At 37.0% G+C, this 17,831-nt stretch overlaps 1 protein-coding gene across 1 annotated transcript; it reads left to right on the forward strand.

Annotated features, from left to right (window-relative positions):
* Nucleotides 1–338: 338 nt before the first annotated feature.
* LOC114707636 (selection and upkeep of intraepithelial T-cells protein 7-like) lies at nucleotides 339–14,200 on the forward strand. The gene is given in 7 exon segments (XM_028890425.2): nucleotides 339–3,018; nucleotides 4,279–4,629; nucleotides 8,166–8,444; nucleotides 10,191–10,298; nucleotides 10,964–11,086; nucleotides 13,704–13,847; nucleotides 13,850–14,200. Coding segments are annotated over 7 exon segments (1,224 nt in total). The 5' UTR covers nucleotides 339–2,906; the 3' UTR covers nucleotides 13,957–14,200.
* The last annotated feature ends 3,631 nt before the right edge of the window (nucleotides 14,201–17,831 follow it).

A 17,831-nucleotide genomic window follows, 5' to 3' on the forward strand; every position in this document is an offset into this window, starting at 1 on the left:
CAACAGAGAGCCAGAAAGTGATGAAACACATGATGCTTATGTGTGAGAGCTCATGGGGCTTTTATAGAAATTAAACAAATAGAAACCTCCTGGTTTTCTCAGTGAATGGATACTTATTTCAGAATGGAGAGAGTTAGACACCACCCTGGAGGAAACTGGTCGGACCTGGAGAGAAGACCAGCTCTGAGCTAGAGGAGGTGTGGGTGACTAATGGTGAAGGAGCTTTGCTGAAACACCTGCAGGCACTGAGAATCCTTAAAGGACCAGGAAAGAAATTCTTTTTGGATTCTGGAGCTCAAGTAAGTGATCTATGTATGTATGTTGGAGACAAGAGTGTTTCCTGAGTCTGTAAGTCTAGCCTTTGGGTCTTAAACTCTAATTTCCTAATAAGACAATTCTTTATTGTATGTGGAGCTTAAAATCTGACAGGTGGTGAAGTCCTTCAAAAGAGAGGATTTGCTTTCAAATTTCATTATTAAGATAGCTGACATTCAGGGTCCATTGTGCCCTGAATTTCAGATATTATACCATTTCCACAGACTATTTTTTAAAAAAACCCAGAAAGAAAATAGCTGGGCCAGTGTTTTAGGCATGACTCTCATGATCTGCTTACTAATTGTAAGTTATATAGTAAGACATATATGATAAGGCTTGTATACATAAATATCCACCAAAAGACTATAATTAATACTTCATTTATTTAAAAACAAACACTCTTATCAAGAGATTTATTGAAGTTTAACTGAAATGCAACAAAGTCTGTAATATGTTTAGGGTAAATAACTTGAAAGGTTTTAAATATGAGTACAATCAAGAAATTGTTGCTACATCCATATAACAAATAACTGGGACTTCAAAACTGTCTTGGTGAGCTTTTGAGATCATTCCTCTCCATCTTTTTTCTTTGTCCCTAGGAAACCACTGATATACTGTTGTAATAATTATTTGCATTTTTTAGAAGTTTATGTACTTGCAATTATAACATGTGAACCAATTTCATCAGACTCTTTTAACTTAGCCAAATCCTCTAGAAATTGATACCCATCACTTATAGAGAAATCTGTCACATTCCTTTTCATTATGCATATAATTTATGGCTAGCTATAGCTTGTTTGTTGATTCTTCAGTCAGAAAAATGTTTTTTCCAGTCATCGGCTTTCATATACTACTACTGGGTGTAAGTCTTCTTGTACTTTTAATTCTCTTGTCATTTGCTTTTAGGAATAAATATCCTTAATAAATTAAAACATTAGGTTATTTGTTCTGAAGGCAGTGGTGGTAATGGAGGGAGATCCTGGAATCGTTCCAGTCATTTAAAGATTACATTTCTTATCATGTCTCCTTGTTGGATGTAACCTGTTCTTCCAAGTAGTAAGCCAGCCAATCACTTGCCCACACCATGGTGTGTAAGTCATATGATGTAACAGCATTATTGTGTTACATAATGTGTTATTTTTCAGATAAGTAGATGATATTTCATTTACTTTAGATGTGTGCATACTAACCACACAATGGCCAAATAGATTTCCCACTTTCTTTAGTAATAGAGGAATTTTGCTGATCTTTGTGACCATGGGGATTTCCTTCTCATGATCTTGGCTCACCTCTAGAGCATATGGCAATGGCTTAAATAAAGTTCTGTATTTCCCTATTGTTTGAAGTTCTTCATTGTTTATGGTTGTCAGGCTGATTTGGCAGACAGACACAGTGAATTAGCTCATGTCTATGACTTTAAGGTAATGTGTGCTTAACTCATAAAATGCAGGATAACCAGGTATGTTTGAAGTAATTTATTTGTCTAAATATACCATATCTAAATATTTGATTGTATTTTTATAAAAATTCATCATTTGTTTAAAATTAAAATTTAAATATATACCATGGTTTTGCATAAAGGGCAAATTTAGAGTAAAATTTGAGTTTCGATTTATCAAGGGCCAAAATTTTCCCTATTTATTTATTCATTTATTTATTTACTTACTTATTTACTTTTTATTAGTCTTTTGTGACTTTCTAGTTTTGTGTGAATTTTGATCATATTCATTCCCCAAATCATCCCATGTCCATCCCATCCCTGTTTATTCAACTTTGTGTCCATTTTTAAAAACTCTTCAAGATCAATTTTATACTCTCCAGATACTCTTGGAATTTAGTCCTCCCCTGGAGTGTGGTCAGTTTTCATATGCGTGTCCTCTTTGAGAAATCTAGCCCTTTCTTTCCCTGAAGCTACTAACTGCTGATTACTCCATGCCTAGGGGTGGGATTGTGTACCCAACCTCCTTCTACATTTGGCATGGATAGAGTTTGCACAGGTTTTATGCATGCTGTCTTAGGTGCATATGCAGAAGAGTATCCAAAGGATATCCAAAAGTATCTCCTTGTGGTCATCTACCACCTCTGGCTTTTATACTGTCTCTGGCCCCTTTTAAACAATGATCTCTGAGACAAGAGAGGGGGAGCAGTGAGGAATATATATTCCCTTTAGGGCTAATCATTTTTCAGTTTCTTATTTTCTGCACCTTAACCGGTTGTAGTTATCTGTGTTAATCACTATCTATAGAAGCTTCTTAGATGATGAATGTGAAATGTATTGTTCAATGAGTACAAGGATAAGTCATTAGGAGTCACTTCAATATTATGTCAATTTAGCAGCATAATAGATTAGGTTTTCCCTAAAGTCTAGGCCTAACTATACCTGAGTCACAGAACATGATGAAGTACAAGAGTTTGAACCAATGGGATAAAAGTATTGTGAAGAGTTCTCCTTATCAGAAGCAGGTGTGAGAACACAGGCATTCTATCAGACACTGGCAAGCCTTGCTCTATAAAAGGAAAAGTATTAAACTTTTCCCTTTTTATACTTATTAAGAATGTCTATCTAGCCAATCTATGCCTATGTCCACTCTATGCTCTATGACCACTTTCTAGTCTCATTTCCAGATATGATGAAGCTTAAGTTCTCTTACATTTCTGGATACTGTGGATACTTGCTGTTTCTGCAAGTGATGATGTCTTCAGGTAAGAAGTTTATTTATTATTTTCACTTACCCTTTCCTTTAAAAACCCTTTCAAAGTTCCTTTGACCATTTCATACATGTGCATAGTGAACTTAAGTTCTGTTTACCCCATTCCCTGTTTGCACCCCTCCCTTCTCCTGATGACGCCTTTATTCTTTCCAACAAGTCCCAGTTCTACTTCCACCCTCTTTTTGTGTGTGGCCCTTTCAGTGTTTTAAAATTGCCTGTATGAGATTGGGTTAAAAGTTATTTATTAGGACACAGGCAACTTACCACTGCTACAACACTGAAAAAGGGATAGCCCCTCCTCCAGAAACCATTAAGTGGCAACAGACTCTCGGGCGTGGGTAGGGACTTCTGAACTGCTCCTCCACCAAGAGTGTAATATTGATGCATTTGGTAATGTGCAGCCCTTGTGTCAGTAACCACTGTCATACTGGCGTGAGTGCAGCATCTGTCATATCCAGAAGGATTTGACTCTTTACTCTCTGTGTCCCCTTTGCTTCAGTGTTCCCAGAGTCTTGAAGTGGATGACACAGATGTCCCATTTAGTGCCCAGCACTCCACCATCACTTATTCTCAGCATCCTGGCCAGTTGTGGGTTTCTGCATTAGCAGCCGCCCACTGCAACACAGAGCTCCTTTGATGAAGGCAGAGCTCAACACTAATCTCAGATGGAGGAAAGGACTTGAAGATGACTCATTTACTCTTTTCTAATTAGTTTTGGCTGTGGGAGAAATCTAAGATAAACTTCCAGTGATTCACCCTGTATCCAAGGAGCAGAAAGTTGTCACTCCATTGTTAGAACGAGTAAAATACTGAAAACAACAAAACATCCCTGGAAATCAGAAAGTCATTGTAGCTCCATAAAAGTGAGGTGACTAGGAGACCAGGAGTCAAAATAAATACCTCATTTTAAGCTGTTTCTCTAAGGGAATCCATCACAGTTCCCAGCAAATGACTAATTCTAAGGCTCTGGAAAGTTCCAAAGTAGTTGCATCAGACAGATTCTTCCTCCATATGACTTTTTTTTTTTTTAAATGGGAGACACAAGTTGTTGCTTCTTGCTCTACCATCTTCCCAAATATATCTTTTAAGGTACAATAAAAGTACTGGGTTTTAAAAAATAAAACATAGATGGACTATAGGGAGTATAGTCAGAGCTGAACATTTGGATCAACTAGGTATGTTTTATTAAACAGTAAGAGACAGGGGTGGTTTTGGCTTCAGACTTATTTTGGTATTCTTTGTTCTTCCACAGAGAAATTGATGGTAACTACTCCCACAAGACATGTGCTAGCTAGAGTAGGAGGCCATACTGAGCTCAGCTGCCAGGTGACCCCACCACACAGTGTGGAGTATATGGAGGTGCACTGGTTCAGGAGTGGCCATTCCCAACCTGTTTACCTGTACAGAGGTGGCCATGGAGTGAATGGAGAAGCTGCACCTGAATATGTGAATCGCACAGAGTTTGTGAAAGATGCCATTGGGAAGGGCAGAGTGGCCCTCAGAATTCACAATATCAGCATTTCTGATGACGGGCTTTACCAATGTTTATTTAGTGATGATAGTGGCTTCATTGATGTGGCCAGCATGAACCTCAGTGTAACTGGTAAGTTATTTGTAGAATAACTGTCCTTGTGCCCAAGAAACTGAAATACATGAATTATCTAGGAAGTTTTTTAAATATATTTTAAGTATTAAAGTCTTATTATTCATTTAAAATAAATATTATATATTTATTTTTAAAATAACACCAAAACACTGAGGCACCCATATAGCCTAATCCCTGTCATCTTTTAGCTCCAATGATGTAATAGTTCTTTTAAAATTTTTCTTTTATTTATTGACATTATAATACAATTACATAACTTTCTTCTCTGTTTCCTTCAAACCCTCCCATAAATGTCTCATAGCTCTCTTTCAAATTTATGGTGCCCTTTTACAATTAGTATTGTTATAGACACACAAACATATGCACATATATACACACATATATTCCTAAATATATAGATATAACCTGTTCAATCTGCATGCGACTTATATGTAAGATTGTTTTCTGAGCTGACCGATTGGTATTGGGTAAGCAATTGGTGTGCTCTTCACAATATTCCTTAGCTGTCTTTGTATATGGTGTGGGACTTCTGGGCTTCCATCACACTCCCCACCAGGCCACTTTGGCATGCCTATTGTTGTCCTGGTTCAGCTCATATTTAGGCAATCATACCAGTGAGACTTAATGGGTGTAACTTCTTATCTTACTAAGAAACACAGTCCCATCAAATTTCCTGATTCTCTGACTTTTACAATCTTTCTGTCCCTTCTTCTGCAATGTGTCCTGAGCCTTAGGTTATGAGAGTTGTTTTGTGGATCTATCTGTTAGGACTGGGCTCCACAATTCTTCATTTTTATTGGTATGGTTTTATGTAATGATCTCTGTCTGTTGTAAAGAGAAATTTCTTTGATGAGGGGCAAAGCAAAAGACTACACTTATCTATGGGTAAAAGGACAAATATTTAGAATGCAGTTAGGCATTATGTTGGTTTAGGAAAGTGGCAGTTGTCAGTTCTCCTCAAAGATCCATAGCTCCAATATCATTGGCCCTGGGTAGTTGTCTAGGATTCCAAGACCAGGGATCAATTACCTCTTGTTGAGTGGGTCTTATGTCCACTTAGGGAGTTGTTAGTTACCACCAAGGTATATGTGCCTCTACTGCACCCTTAGGGTTATTTTGTCATGCTGATTGTTCATGTGGTTCATAGGCATTGTAGCTGAGTAGGTCAGTTGTTTGCTTCCCTACTTGAGAAGCTTCTGGTACCATGAAAGTTAGTGTCAGGGAGAAGACTTTCCAGTTAGATCCAGCTCAGTGTCCTCTGGGTCCTGTATCTGAAGTTCATGGTGTCCATAGCAATAGCGACTTACCTTCCACTTCTAGGGCCAACCAAGGACAATTATATCCTCTCTTTCTCCATTTTTTTTTTTTTTACAATTAGAGCACCTGTACTCTGCCTTTTCCTTCTCTATTGCTCCCCCACCCTTCCATCCCAGCAATAGTCTATTTTTTACATTCCCTTCCCGATTTCTCCAATTATTTCAGGATATGTTTTCACATCTAAAAATTTGGAGCTAGGAGCCTCTGATGAAAGAGAATGTGTGCGATTTGTCCTTTTGGGTCTTGTACAATATGACCTGTTTTATTCAATCCATTCAACTGAAAAGTTCACGATTTTATTTTCTTTACAGCTAGATATTATCTTATGATGTATTTATATCATATTTTCACTATTTATTCATATGCTGAAGGGCATTTAGATTGTTTTCTAATTGCTATCTATTTTGGAGAGAGTAGCAATACACACAGATAAGCAAGTATCTGTGGATTAGGATATCAAGTCCTTTGGGCATGTGCTAAGGAGTGATATACCTGGGGCATAAGGTAGATTTACTTTTACTTTTTGGGTATTCTTCACACTGATTTCCAAAATGGTTGCACCAGTTTCAGTCTTACCAACAGTGAATGAGTCTTCTCTTTTCCCCCCCACCCCCTTCTGCATTTGGTGTTAGTTGTTTTGTTAATCTTTGCCATTTACCTGGAGCAAGATGAAGTCTCAAAGGTGTTTTGATTTGCCTTTCCTAAATTTCTAGGGATATCAAACATTTTTTGTGATCTTACTTGCCATGTGTTTTTCTTCTTTTGAGAACTTTTGTTCGGGTCCCAAGCTCATTGTTTTGAATGGGTTGTTTCTTTTTTTCTTTCTTTGTGATTTTTCATTTAATTTGAATATTAATCCCCTGTCATACATATAGCTGACAAAGATTGTCTCCCCTCCTTTCTCTTCATCTGGTTGAGTTTTTTCTTTAGCTGTGCAGAAGCTTTTTTGTTTCATAAATTCCCACCTATCAGTTGTTAACCTTAATCCTTGTCTTTGATTTGGAGTTAGTTTTTGTGCAAGGTGATAGATACTGGTCTAATTTCTTCCTTCCTTCTTTCCTTCATTTCTTCTTTCCTTCCTTATTTCTTCCCTCCCTCCCTCCCTCCCTCCCTCCCTCCCTTCCTTCCTTCCTTCCTTCCATTCTGTTTTTGCTTTGTTTTATTTTGGTTTGGTTTGGTTTGGTTTTTTGAGAAAGAATTTCTCTGTGTAGTCCTGGCTTCCTGGAACTCACTCTGTAGACCAGGCCAATCTCAAACTTAGCAATCCTCCTGTGTCTGCCTCCCAAGTGCTGGGATTAAAGGAGTGCACCACCACTGCCTGGCAGATACTGGTCTAATTTCATACTTCTGTACATGAACATCCAGTTCTCTGAAATCTATTTGCTGAAGATATTTTTTACTTATTAAGATTTTTTTTACATTTCATTTCATTTTACATGCCAAACACAGACCCCCCTCTCATTCCTCTTTACACCCCTGCCTCCCCTCCCAGTCCACCCATCCCCTCATCCAAAAAGGCCAGACCTCCCAAGGGGAGTCTGCAAATCCTGGTACATTCAGCTGAGGCAGGTCCAAGCCCTTCCTCCCCTGTATGAAGGCTGTGCAAGGTGTCCTACCACAGGTAATGGGCTCCAAAAAGCCAGCTCATACACCAGGGATAGATCCTGATCCCTTTGCCAGGGGTCCCTTAAACAAACCAAGCTACATAACTATTTCACTTATGTAGAGATTAGATGTCCTAAGTAAACTGGGAGCAAGGTGGGTAATAGAGGGTAGGGTATGGGGGATGAGAACATAGGGGAATGGCATGGTTGAGCTGGACCAGAGATGGAGTGGGAGAACAATGGAAGAGATATCTTGATAGAGGGAGACATTGTGGGGATTGGGAGAAACCTGGTGCTAGGGAAGTTCCCAGGAATCCACAGGGATGACTCTAGCTTAGACTACAAGCAATAGTGAAGATGCTTTCTCTAGAAAATATTCAAAAATATTCAAGTGATGAATAAAAATCATGCTGCTTCCTCATACATATACTATGCAGTGGATAACATTCAAATATTCACTGGTTGGTCTAATTTGTAAATCAAATGTGGTGTTGATACACAAATTTTCTGAGCTTATAGAACAAGCTGTCATGACTCTGGTGTTTGAACTGGTCAAGTCAACCTCAACACAATATCCTGGTTCTTTTTTTTTTTTTTTCTTGTTTCCTCCAGCAGTTGGATTGGAGACACAGATCCATGTTCAGGCTCCTGATGCTGATGGAGTCATGGTGGAGTGTAACTCAGGAGGGTGGTTCCCACAGCCCCAAATGGAGTGGAGAGACAGTAGGGGGAAAACACTTCTACCATCATCGAAATCGTATTCACAGGATGAAGCCAGATTTTTCCACATGAAGATGACTCTTCTCACAAACCGGTCACAGGGCAGTATCATATGCTGTATTTTCAACCCTGTAACAGGTGAAGAGAAGCAAACAAGTATCTTCCTAGCAAGTGAGTATTGTTGCTGGGTTTGGCAGTTGATCTGGAAACATAATACAAAATTAGGGAGGTGATTAATATTTAAAAGGCTTATTATGTTATCGAGTTCCCTTTGGGTTTCATTAAGACAAATATTGTCAGGTACTATGATGACAGTATTAGCAGGCAAGGGAACAATGACAATCTAATAAACACACAGCTATATTGGCATTTAATTTTATTTCAATAGACATACTATTTTTCTGCAAGTTTAATAAGATACATATTTTGGTAAATATAAGAATCTTGCTAATTTTTAATTATTTTTTTATCAAGGTTATAAATATGTATCTAGGAAATGAATATATAATCAATATCATGTTTTTAAATTTTCTTTATTTGTTTGTGTTTTGTCTGTGTGTATTTGTGTGTGTGCCTGTGTGCATGTGAACAAACACAATGGTGCATGTGTAAAGGTCAGAGGATCATTTCCTTGAGTTAATTCTCTTCTGCCACAGTGAGTTCCAAGGATTAAACTTGAGTCCTCAAGCTTGCATGGTAAGCAGTTTTACCTACTGAGCCCCAGACTTAATGACTTTTGTTGTTCTTTGTTTATTTTTTATTTTGAGACAAAGTCTCACTGTGTAGCCATGGCTGGTCTGGAGCTTGCTAAGTTGAGTAGGCGGGCCTCCAATGTATTTAGATCCTCATGGCTTATACTTCTGGAATGCCAGGATTAATGGTGTGTGCCACTATGCCTGGTGCCAAAATTTATGCTTTTTTATGAATCCTAAATGAGTTTAAGCAAGAAGCTTTTATTAGTCTCATGTAATTTTCAGAAGTGTTCTGTCATTTGAATATAGTACTGAATGATAGTTGACAGAAACCATTAAAACAAGTAGTGAGTAACAAGTACATCTAAAGCCCAGACTACTTGCTCTTGCCTTGCTGGGTCTTAGGAGGTGTAATGGGTGAATGTCAAAGACCAATCAGAAAAAGCTTGTGTCTTGAGTATAGCAAAATTACCTTTAGCTGACAAGGCTGATTTAAGGATAATTGTAGGAGAAGGATGTGAGCATTGATACACACACACACACACACACACACACACACACACACACACACACACACACACACATATATATATATACATGTATCACTTACACCTCACTTCATGGAATCATTTTCTATCCTGAGAGCAAAGGTCCCTCATCTATCTCACCTCATTTACTCTTAGAAGATTAGAAAATGAATGGAAAAATAAATCTTTCTATGACCATGTGTGAGTCTGTAGAAAAGATTTGTGCGATTGAAGAAAAAGCAACACACATGAATAATCACTAAAGGCAGCTGTGATGGCACATGCAGTAATCCAGCACCTGGAAGCCTGGAGTAAGGATCATGGAGAATTTGGGTACAGTCTAGTATATATAGTGCTGCTGAGAGAGATAGAGAGAGAGAGAGATAGAGAGAGAGAGAGAGAGAGACAGAGACAGAGACAGAGACAGAGACACAGAAATGAAGAGAGAGATATTCTACAAAGTCTGCTGAGATTTCGTGACATGTAGTAAAGAGAGTGTTTTAGAATAGAATGATTACAAGGTCACAGAAATGAGTGTGAATGGAGAATGTTTTCTCTATGTAGGGAAATTGTATAATGATCACATCTCAGACGTCAGATTCCAGGACCTTAAGGAGAAGGGTGTTTAGGATCAACAATTTTCCAAACCAATAATGTGATGTTCATTATGTTTTTAAGACATTCGTTCTTTCTTTTAGATGACCTCTTTAATCAAGATGGCATTTGGATGAATTTTTTAGTTTCCATTGCATGTATAATGCTCTTTTTATTTCTGATGTACTTCATCTGCTTTTACAAAAGTTCAGGTAATGTATGATGAGGTAGTATAATTAAGGTATTTTTGAGAAATTTGATTCCAAGTCATGTGAGTTTTTAGGCAAAGCTGGATGACATTGATCTTTCAAAGTTATGGTTGCCACAAGCAGACTCATGATTGTTTTTCATCTTAAAAATGTTGAACTTCACATAGATAAATTTGAGATTCCAAAGACATGGCTGTTCTTAGGGATGGTGTCTATTTATATGACTTTTAATTCCCATAGTCACTTCTATTCCTCCAAAGAAGCATAGAATGAATGAAGTAATAAAATAAATAAAAAACTAATTCCTGAAAATTAAAGGAAAAATTTCCTTTTTAAGAAGTAGTTCAGCTTGTGGTTGGGGATTTAGCTCAGTGGTAGAGCACTTGCCTAGCAAGCACAAGGCCCTGGGTTCAGTTCTCAGCTCCAAAAAAAAAAAGTAGTTTAGCTCAAAATGCAATAGAATGAACTAGTGATGCTTCAGGCCAGCTAGTACAGCAATTCTATCTCATTATGTATTTCCACTAGTTACAAACCAAACTTTCAGATGGATCCCTACTAGGTCAAGAGGGAATGAGACAGTGACTCCTGCCTTTCCAGTTAGTTGTCCATAGGCTAGTGTCCTACAGTCATGTGTTCCTCTTTGTCCATTCTACCCTTCTCTGTTCTAGAGCATGGATTTGGACAGCTACACAGATGTCTCTCTGTGTTGAACTCATGGCCTATTCAAATACTGAGTTTCTTAGCCTGTGCTATAGTACTCTTTGCTGTGTATCTACCATTCCGGATCAGAGGTAAATGGAATTAGTAATGGTGGGATATCCTTTAGTCTCTCATTTTCCTAAGAATTGTTTCCTGGAGATTTAGTCATGTGAGAATTTCATCATTACCAGGAGAACCTGTGGTTTTGGTGACAGCTCAGAGAACCAGTTTCCAGTATTAAAATTGTGGATGTTAAGGGTTAGGCTGCTCTAAGTGAGTCCACAGCATTTTCAGCTGTGCTGGACATCAGATCATTCTGTTCTTTCTGCCACAAAGAGAAAAAGAAAAATGAAAAGAAAATATGCTCAAATCCAATCACTCACTTTTAAGTATTTCCTGTGGTCACTTAACTGTCAGTATGAATTCATGAGACCAAGTCAAGTTTCAGTGTGTATTTGGGGCCCTCAGTCTACACTGAAAGCATGCTAGATATTAACTTTCCACACTTATTTCCAGCTCTGGCAATTATCCTGAACATATATATGCAATTTGTGGAGATTAATGAAACTTTGAAATCCTTCTATGGATACATTTCTGATACGATATGGCCATTATTTAAAAGTAAATTAGTGATTGATATAATTATACTAATTGTATTGTATTTGATGCATTGACAATTCTCCATTATTTAAAGGTTTATAGAGAAATGAATGTAAAGAAAATTACCACCAATTAAAACAAAGAATCATTTTATTTTATTTTTAGCATGACTTCTCAACCATAGATGAGAATTTTATAGTTATAGGTGTCTCAACAATGCTTTCTTTATTCCTATATTTCCTATCACATTGCTAGACAGGCTTTCGAAAAGGATATGGATAGTCAGATGTTTCAAGCATCTCCATTGAAAATTACAACATTCTGGCGTGGGATTTATAAAACCAGGTGATAAAAGAAGCCCTGTTAATTATTGTCCAATGACAATAAGTACATTGACATTCAAAGTGCAAACACAGAAGTCCAAAGTGACTAAACAAACAAACTAAAAGCCACCAAAACCCAAACTCCCGATGTCCTCATTCAACTAAGTGTTTCCCCTCACTCCTAAGGATCCTATAGGAGAAAATATGAGGAGCCACAAAACCAGGACACAGACCATCTCAGCTTCTAAATTATCTCTGATCATTTTTTCAAAAATTTTCACAGATTTTTTTCAAATTTGGTGACCACACAGGAATAGTAGAAAGTTCTATAAGTAACTACTATGATGCACCAATTGCATATCATTAACAATGGACAGGGAAGCACTTACCATTGAGCTGTGTGTTTCATATGTGTTAACCTTTACTCATATATATGGATTACAAATAATTTCTCTCTTCTCTCATTTCAGTACTTGTCTTTTCACTCTGGTTTATTTCCTTTGTTGTGTAAATTGGTTTTCAGTAGTTTCTCCTAGTTTTGCTTCCTTTGTGTCTTCTTTGGTGTTGTGTTCAAGAAATCAATGTCAAGGTCAATGCCAACCAATCCCCTTATGTTTTCTTTTAGAAGCCTTATGGTTTCAAGCCTTAGCTTTACATGTTTAATCTATTGATTTGATATTTTTGGCATATGGTGTAATACAGAGCTATGATGCCAGTCCTTTACATGTGGATATCTAGTTTTCCCAGCACCATTCATTAAAGAAACTATTCTGTTTCCATTGTATATATTTGGTGCCCTTGTCAACTTCAATAGGCTACAAATACATGAGTGTGCTTCTAGGCTCTCTCTTCTGTTCCATTGATGAATATATATGTTTCTATGCCAGCACTACACTGTTTTCATTAATGTATCTTTATAACAGACTTTGGAGTTGAAAATTTAGCCTGGTGGTACAAAGGTATTCTAGCATGCATAAGACTCTAGGTTCAGTCCTTAGTACTGAATAAATTATGTAATTTGAAGTATAATATCTTCAACTTTGATTTTCATGTACAGGATCCTTTGGCTTACTTAAGAATCTCTTGAGGTGCTATACATACTTCAGAATTATTTTTATTTATTTATTAAATTTAAATAATTTTTTTCTTCAGCATTCCATACATGATTACTATAATTACATAATTTCCATTCTTTCCTTTCTCACCTCCAAATCCTTTTGTGGCACCCCCACCTCTCAAATTTATGATCTCTTTTTCTTTATACTGTTTTATACACACACACACACACACACACACACACACATACGCGCGTGTGTGTGTGTGTGTGTGTGTGTATGTGTGTGTGTGTGTGTGTGTGTATTACATAAATATTACCTGTTGAGTCCATTTGGTGTTGCTCATATGTATATGTGTTTACAGATAACTATTTGGGATTTGATAACTTATCAGGGGCTTATTCCCGGAGAAGATTGATTTTTCTCCTGCTCAGTAGCCATCAATTCTTTGTAGTTCTTCATCTAGGGATAGGGCCTTGTGAGATTTCTGAGAACTGTACTGGCATGTTAACTGTTGTTCTCATTGTGCATATCTTGCTTAAGAGACCATAGTGATGTGGTTTCATGGTTGCCTCAGTCTCCTAAATGTTAATATCACAAGTGTGCATCATAGTACTCAGCCCTAATTGGAGACATTCTATAACATGTAAAGGAATATTAAATGTTATTTTTAAAAATTGATCCTGTAGTACACAATCTCACTAATTTCCTAATTTCTTCACCTTCTTTAGTCTCTCTTTCAGATCCTCAGTTTCCCTTATACAACTACTGGATAACTGAATTGATATTTGTGATCATTTTCCTGATGATATTTTTCGTCTTACCAATCATTGGCTTATTATTGATACAACTTGTACATTTCCACCACATCCCCAAACGGAGAGGAAAAAGAATAATACCTTGGACAGCCAAACTGTTCATGAGGACTCAACCCTACACAAAGAACTACAGGGAACAAAGAAAAACTGGGAGCAGGAGAAGTGATTTCCAGAGGGAAGAGCTACCAATTGATTGTTGAATATCCAAACATCAGCCCTGAAAACTTACATATAAGTAACATTATGTGAAGTGAACAGGTTATATTTAGGATTATAGATACTTTAACTGAAATTTTATCTAGCCCAAGGCAGGCATCTCAGCCCAGGGAGCTTCGATGAAGAAATGAAAGTTCACCACCATATACAACCTCAACTGTGTTGTGGAGTATAAAATCTTGATCTGGATTTTACTTGTTTATTTTATTTTATTTTATTTTATTATTATTATTTTAATTTGGCTAGCAGTAGCCATGACAGCTCTTAGATAGGAGGGGCATCTTGTGGCTACAGGGTCCAATCATTTGGACAGGTATGTCATAGGGTATTCCCCAAAGTTTGGGTTGAAACCCATTTTTTCTTTTGTCACTATGCTTTTACTGTCATACATATCCATAGTATAATTTATAGAGAATGATCTCTAGAAGGATTCTTACTACCAGGGGAAAGAACACTAGAAACAAAGAGAAAATATCAGCCTTGCTACAGGCTACTTGACTTCCCCTATAAATTACTATCCTCTACTGCTAAGGACATCAAAAAGATGACTCCTCTGAGGCAAGAGGTAACTGGGTCACTGACATGACTGCCTGACAAATGGCCCTAAGTTAAGTGGAGCCTATTGACATTCTGGTGACAGATCCTGTTATGATCAATCTACATGGGTCTATTAAATGGGTAACAGAATTTATTAAGATAAATTGAAATACACTCACAATTATAGAACAGAGTAGATAGCAGAAGTCATCATCTGATCTGACCAGGAGCAAATCCACCTCAGAGCCAGGAGCAGGGAGAAGGGGCATGTAACCCTTCCCCAGCCCTTCATCAAAGTACAATGGCAGGAAGCACTGCCTCCTTTGGGCTGTATAGCCCAAGGTCCTGCGTGGAGCAAATACCACAATCTTTCTCCATTTTGTCTAAATAAGAAAGTTCTAATCTTTATGCAAACTATATACAATAAGATTGTCAAGTATTGTCCAGCAAAAACAAAGGGTAATAACATAAACAAAAATGGAGCTACAACCAACAAAAATAACATCAAACAAGAAAGACATGTTAAATGTCCAGAATATAGGTAAATCGCAAATTACCGGGATTACTCCAATAGCTGTCCTATCTTGAAGATTCTGACTCTAGTACTAATATGTTCTAGCTAAGATATGAGAAGATTGTAACTGTAACTATCTAGTCTTAAATTCCATCAAAAACCTGAGAAGAAACATAATACCTGAGACAACAGGAGATGGACGCAACCAACTTTTGGGAATCTTGCAAGAGCAGACAGAGACAGCTGAGAGCTTGGACAGTCACCTAAAGTTTCTCAGCATCATTGTGAATTAAAATTGGCTACAGGCCTAGAGTACCTGACAGATCATTTTCAGAAGCAGATATTTTGGAAGACTACCTTACCTTGTCTTGGCAAAATACAGAAGGTGTTTTTCCTTATGTCCTGCTCATCCAGAAAGGGACAGTATTTGTACTGTCAGCAGTTGAGGCAAAGGCAATTCTTTGCCCAGTAGGCTATTTTTTTTGCTAAGAAGAAGACAAACTTCTAAATGGAAATGTCTCAGAAGCCCAACATTCTCTTGGGATCAGATTGGTGCTGCCAGGAGCAATCACATCAGAAGAAATCTTAGTTATCAAAACATTTAAATGCCATATTCTCTAGGTCTATGAAGTATTTGAATATTACCCATCCATCTGACATATGTTTCTGTAAGTCTGGATAACCTAACTAACATAACTATAGAAATGACAAGCATGAGTGACTATAGCTCAGTAAGTCTTCTCTACTAAAATAACTTAAGGACTAAGGATTCACATTAACAAGGTAAACAGTCTGTAAGTAGATGTATCATATAAGGACAATGACCTCAAAATTGTGACAATACCCAAAATAGCTTAAACAGAGGTAAGAATGTATAGTGCAATATGCAATATGACAATAATCCTAAATATGTATCAATATACAAAATATCCTGAACATACATATAGTATGACAAATACAATATTACATTTGAATAAATATACAAAATATTCAAACAGGAGTAGGAATATGTGTATAATATAACAAATATAGTTTTGTATTTTTATCAATATACAAATTACCTTAAATACAAATATAAGAATATAAGTTTACTTTTGTATCAATACACAAGAATCCTTATCAGTGCAAATTATCTAAGGCTGATATTTTACTAAATTAGTTTACTAGTAAATACAATAATCTATCTCAATATCCTATAACTATCAATCCCTCTTTTTCTTTTCTAAAAAAGAATACTAAGTCCAAATTTTATTGTTCCACCCCCAACCCTACAACCATCCATCCATAACCCTGAGAAAAATGCAACATTTGGGACAGGACCATTGTTTTCTTATAATTACTTCCTGCTGTTTAGGGGGCTGTGGTATTTCTGTGGGGGCCTGTAAGAAAGCTTAGAGTGTTAGGTCTTAAATAGGGATAGCCATACAGTATACAGCCAGTCTCAGAAATGGATAAGATTGTCTGAGATTCTGGCTAGAAGAGTAGTATGATGGACAATCTCATCTTAAAACTGTCCTGAAGAGTTTTCAGTCCAAAGCTAAATCATTGAGTAATGTTCTTAGATACCATGGCATCTTTCTGGACCGAGTAGTGTCATTGTTGTGGGGCCCCAACTTCCTTCTGGATACTTCAGAGATTGCTATTGGAAAGATTTTTTTTTTACTGTGGGAAACTTGAACATTTTTAATATCAAAATGAAAAATTTCAATTTATTCTGGAAAGAGAAAGGATCCTCTGAAAGCAAGGACAAGCATGGGAAGGATAGAATCATGATGACAATGGTCCCTTTTATTGATTTTCTTCTGTCCCACACCAGACAGCTCTTCTGATATGAGACAGAATCTCTTAATTTTTTCTTATAGCAACATGCTTGGGTTTAGAGAAGGAGGGAGCCAACTTCCAACCCCAAAGCCAGCGTGATATATAATTGAATTGGAACCACAACTTTTCTAGAGTTAAAGAGATATAGATGTTAGATATTACTCTATGTATATTGGTACCAATAGATTCTTTCCTTCTGCTGTGGATGTCTGGCTATCCAAGGCCTTATGATTTATGGAAGATGGGTATTTCTATTATCCTGTAAAGACTAAGAAAAAAACCAGAACCCCACCCCAACCCTTGTTTGTTAACTTTTTCTTACAACTTGTAGAGAAATCACATAAGTGGATGAGCTTTTACTTCTCATTAAAGGGTTTCTCTTGTTTGAACCAAATTTTTATTAATTTTGTTGGTATCCATAGCTTTTCTTCTCCTGTGGAAACAAAAGCAAAACCCCTTCCCCAACATAGAACATATCTTGATTTCCATTTTGTACTCAACACATCCTTAAAATATACCAGTTGGTTTAGCTCAGAAGTTTTCTTTTCTGTTGTCCAATGTCTCTCCATACTTGTTGTTTCTTTCTCATCAGCATTGAGAAAATTCAAGGTCAATAAAGCATTATGCAATCTATTTCTAGGAGTCATTGTTACCCATTGCTGTTTATTTAGCATATCCTTTAAAGTTTGACTGGATCTTTCTATGACTGCTTGACCTGTAGGATTGTGTTGTATGACTGTAACAAGCATACTTGTTAATTGTATTGTAATAAGGAAAAAACTGTTTCATTTTATTGGAGATATATGCTGGGGCATTGTCTGTCTTAATTTGTACAAGTATTTCTATGATGGTTATAACTTTTAGGATGTCTGTAATCACAGAATCAACCTTTTCAGAACTCATAGGAGTTGCCCACTGAAATCCTGAATGGGTGTCAATGGTATGGTGTACTT

The sequence above is a fragment of the Peromyscus leucopus genome, chromosome 2, assembly GCF_004664715.2.
Source record: "Peromyscus leucopus breed LL Stock chromosome 2, UCI_PerLeu_2.1, whole genome shotgun sequence".
Taxonomy (NCBI): domain Eukaryota; kingdom Metazoa; phylum Chordata; class Mammalia; order Rodentia; family Cricetidae; genus Peromyscus; species Peromyscus leucopus.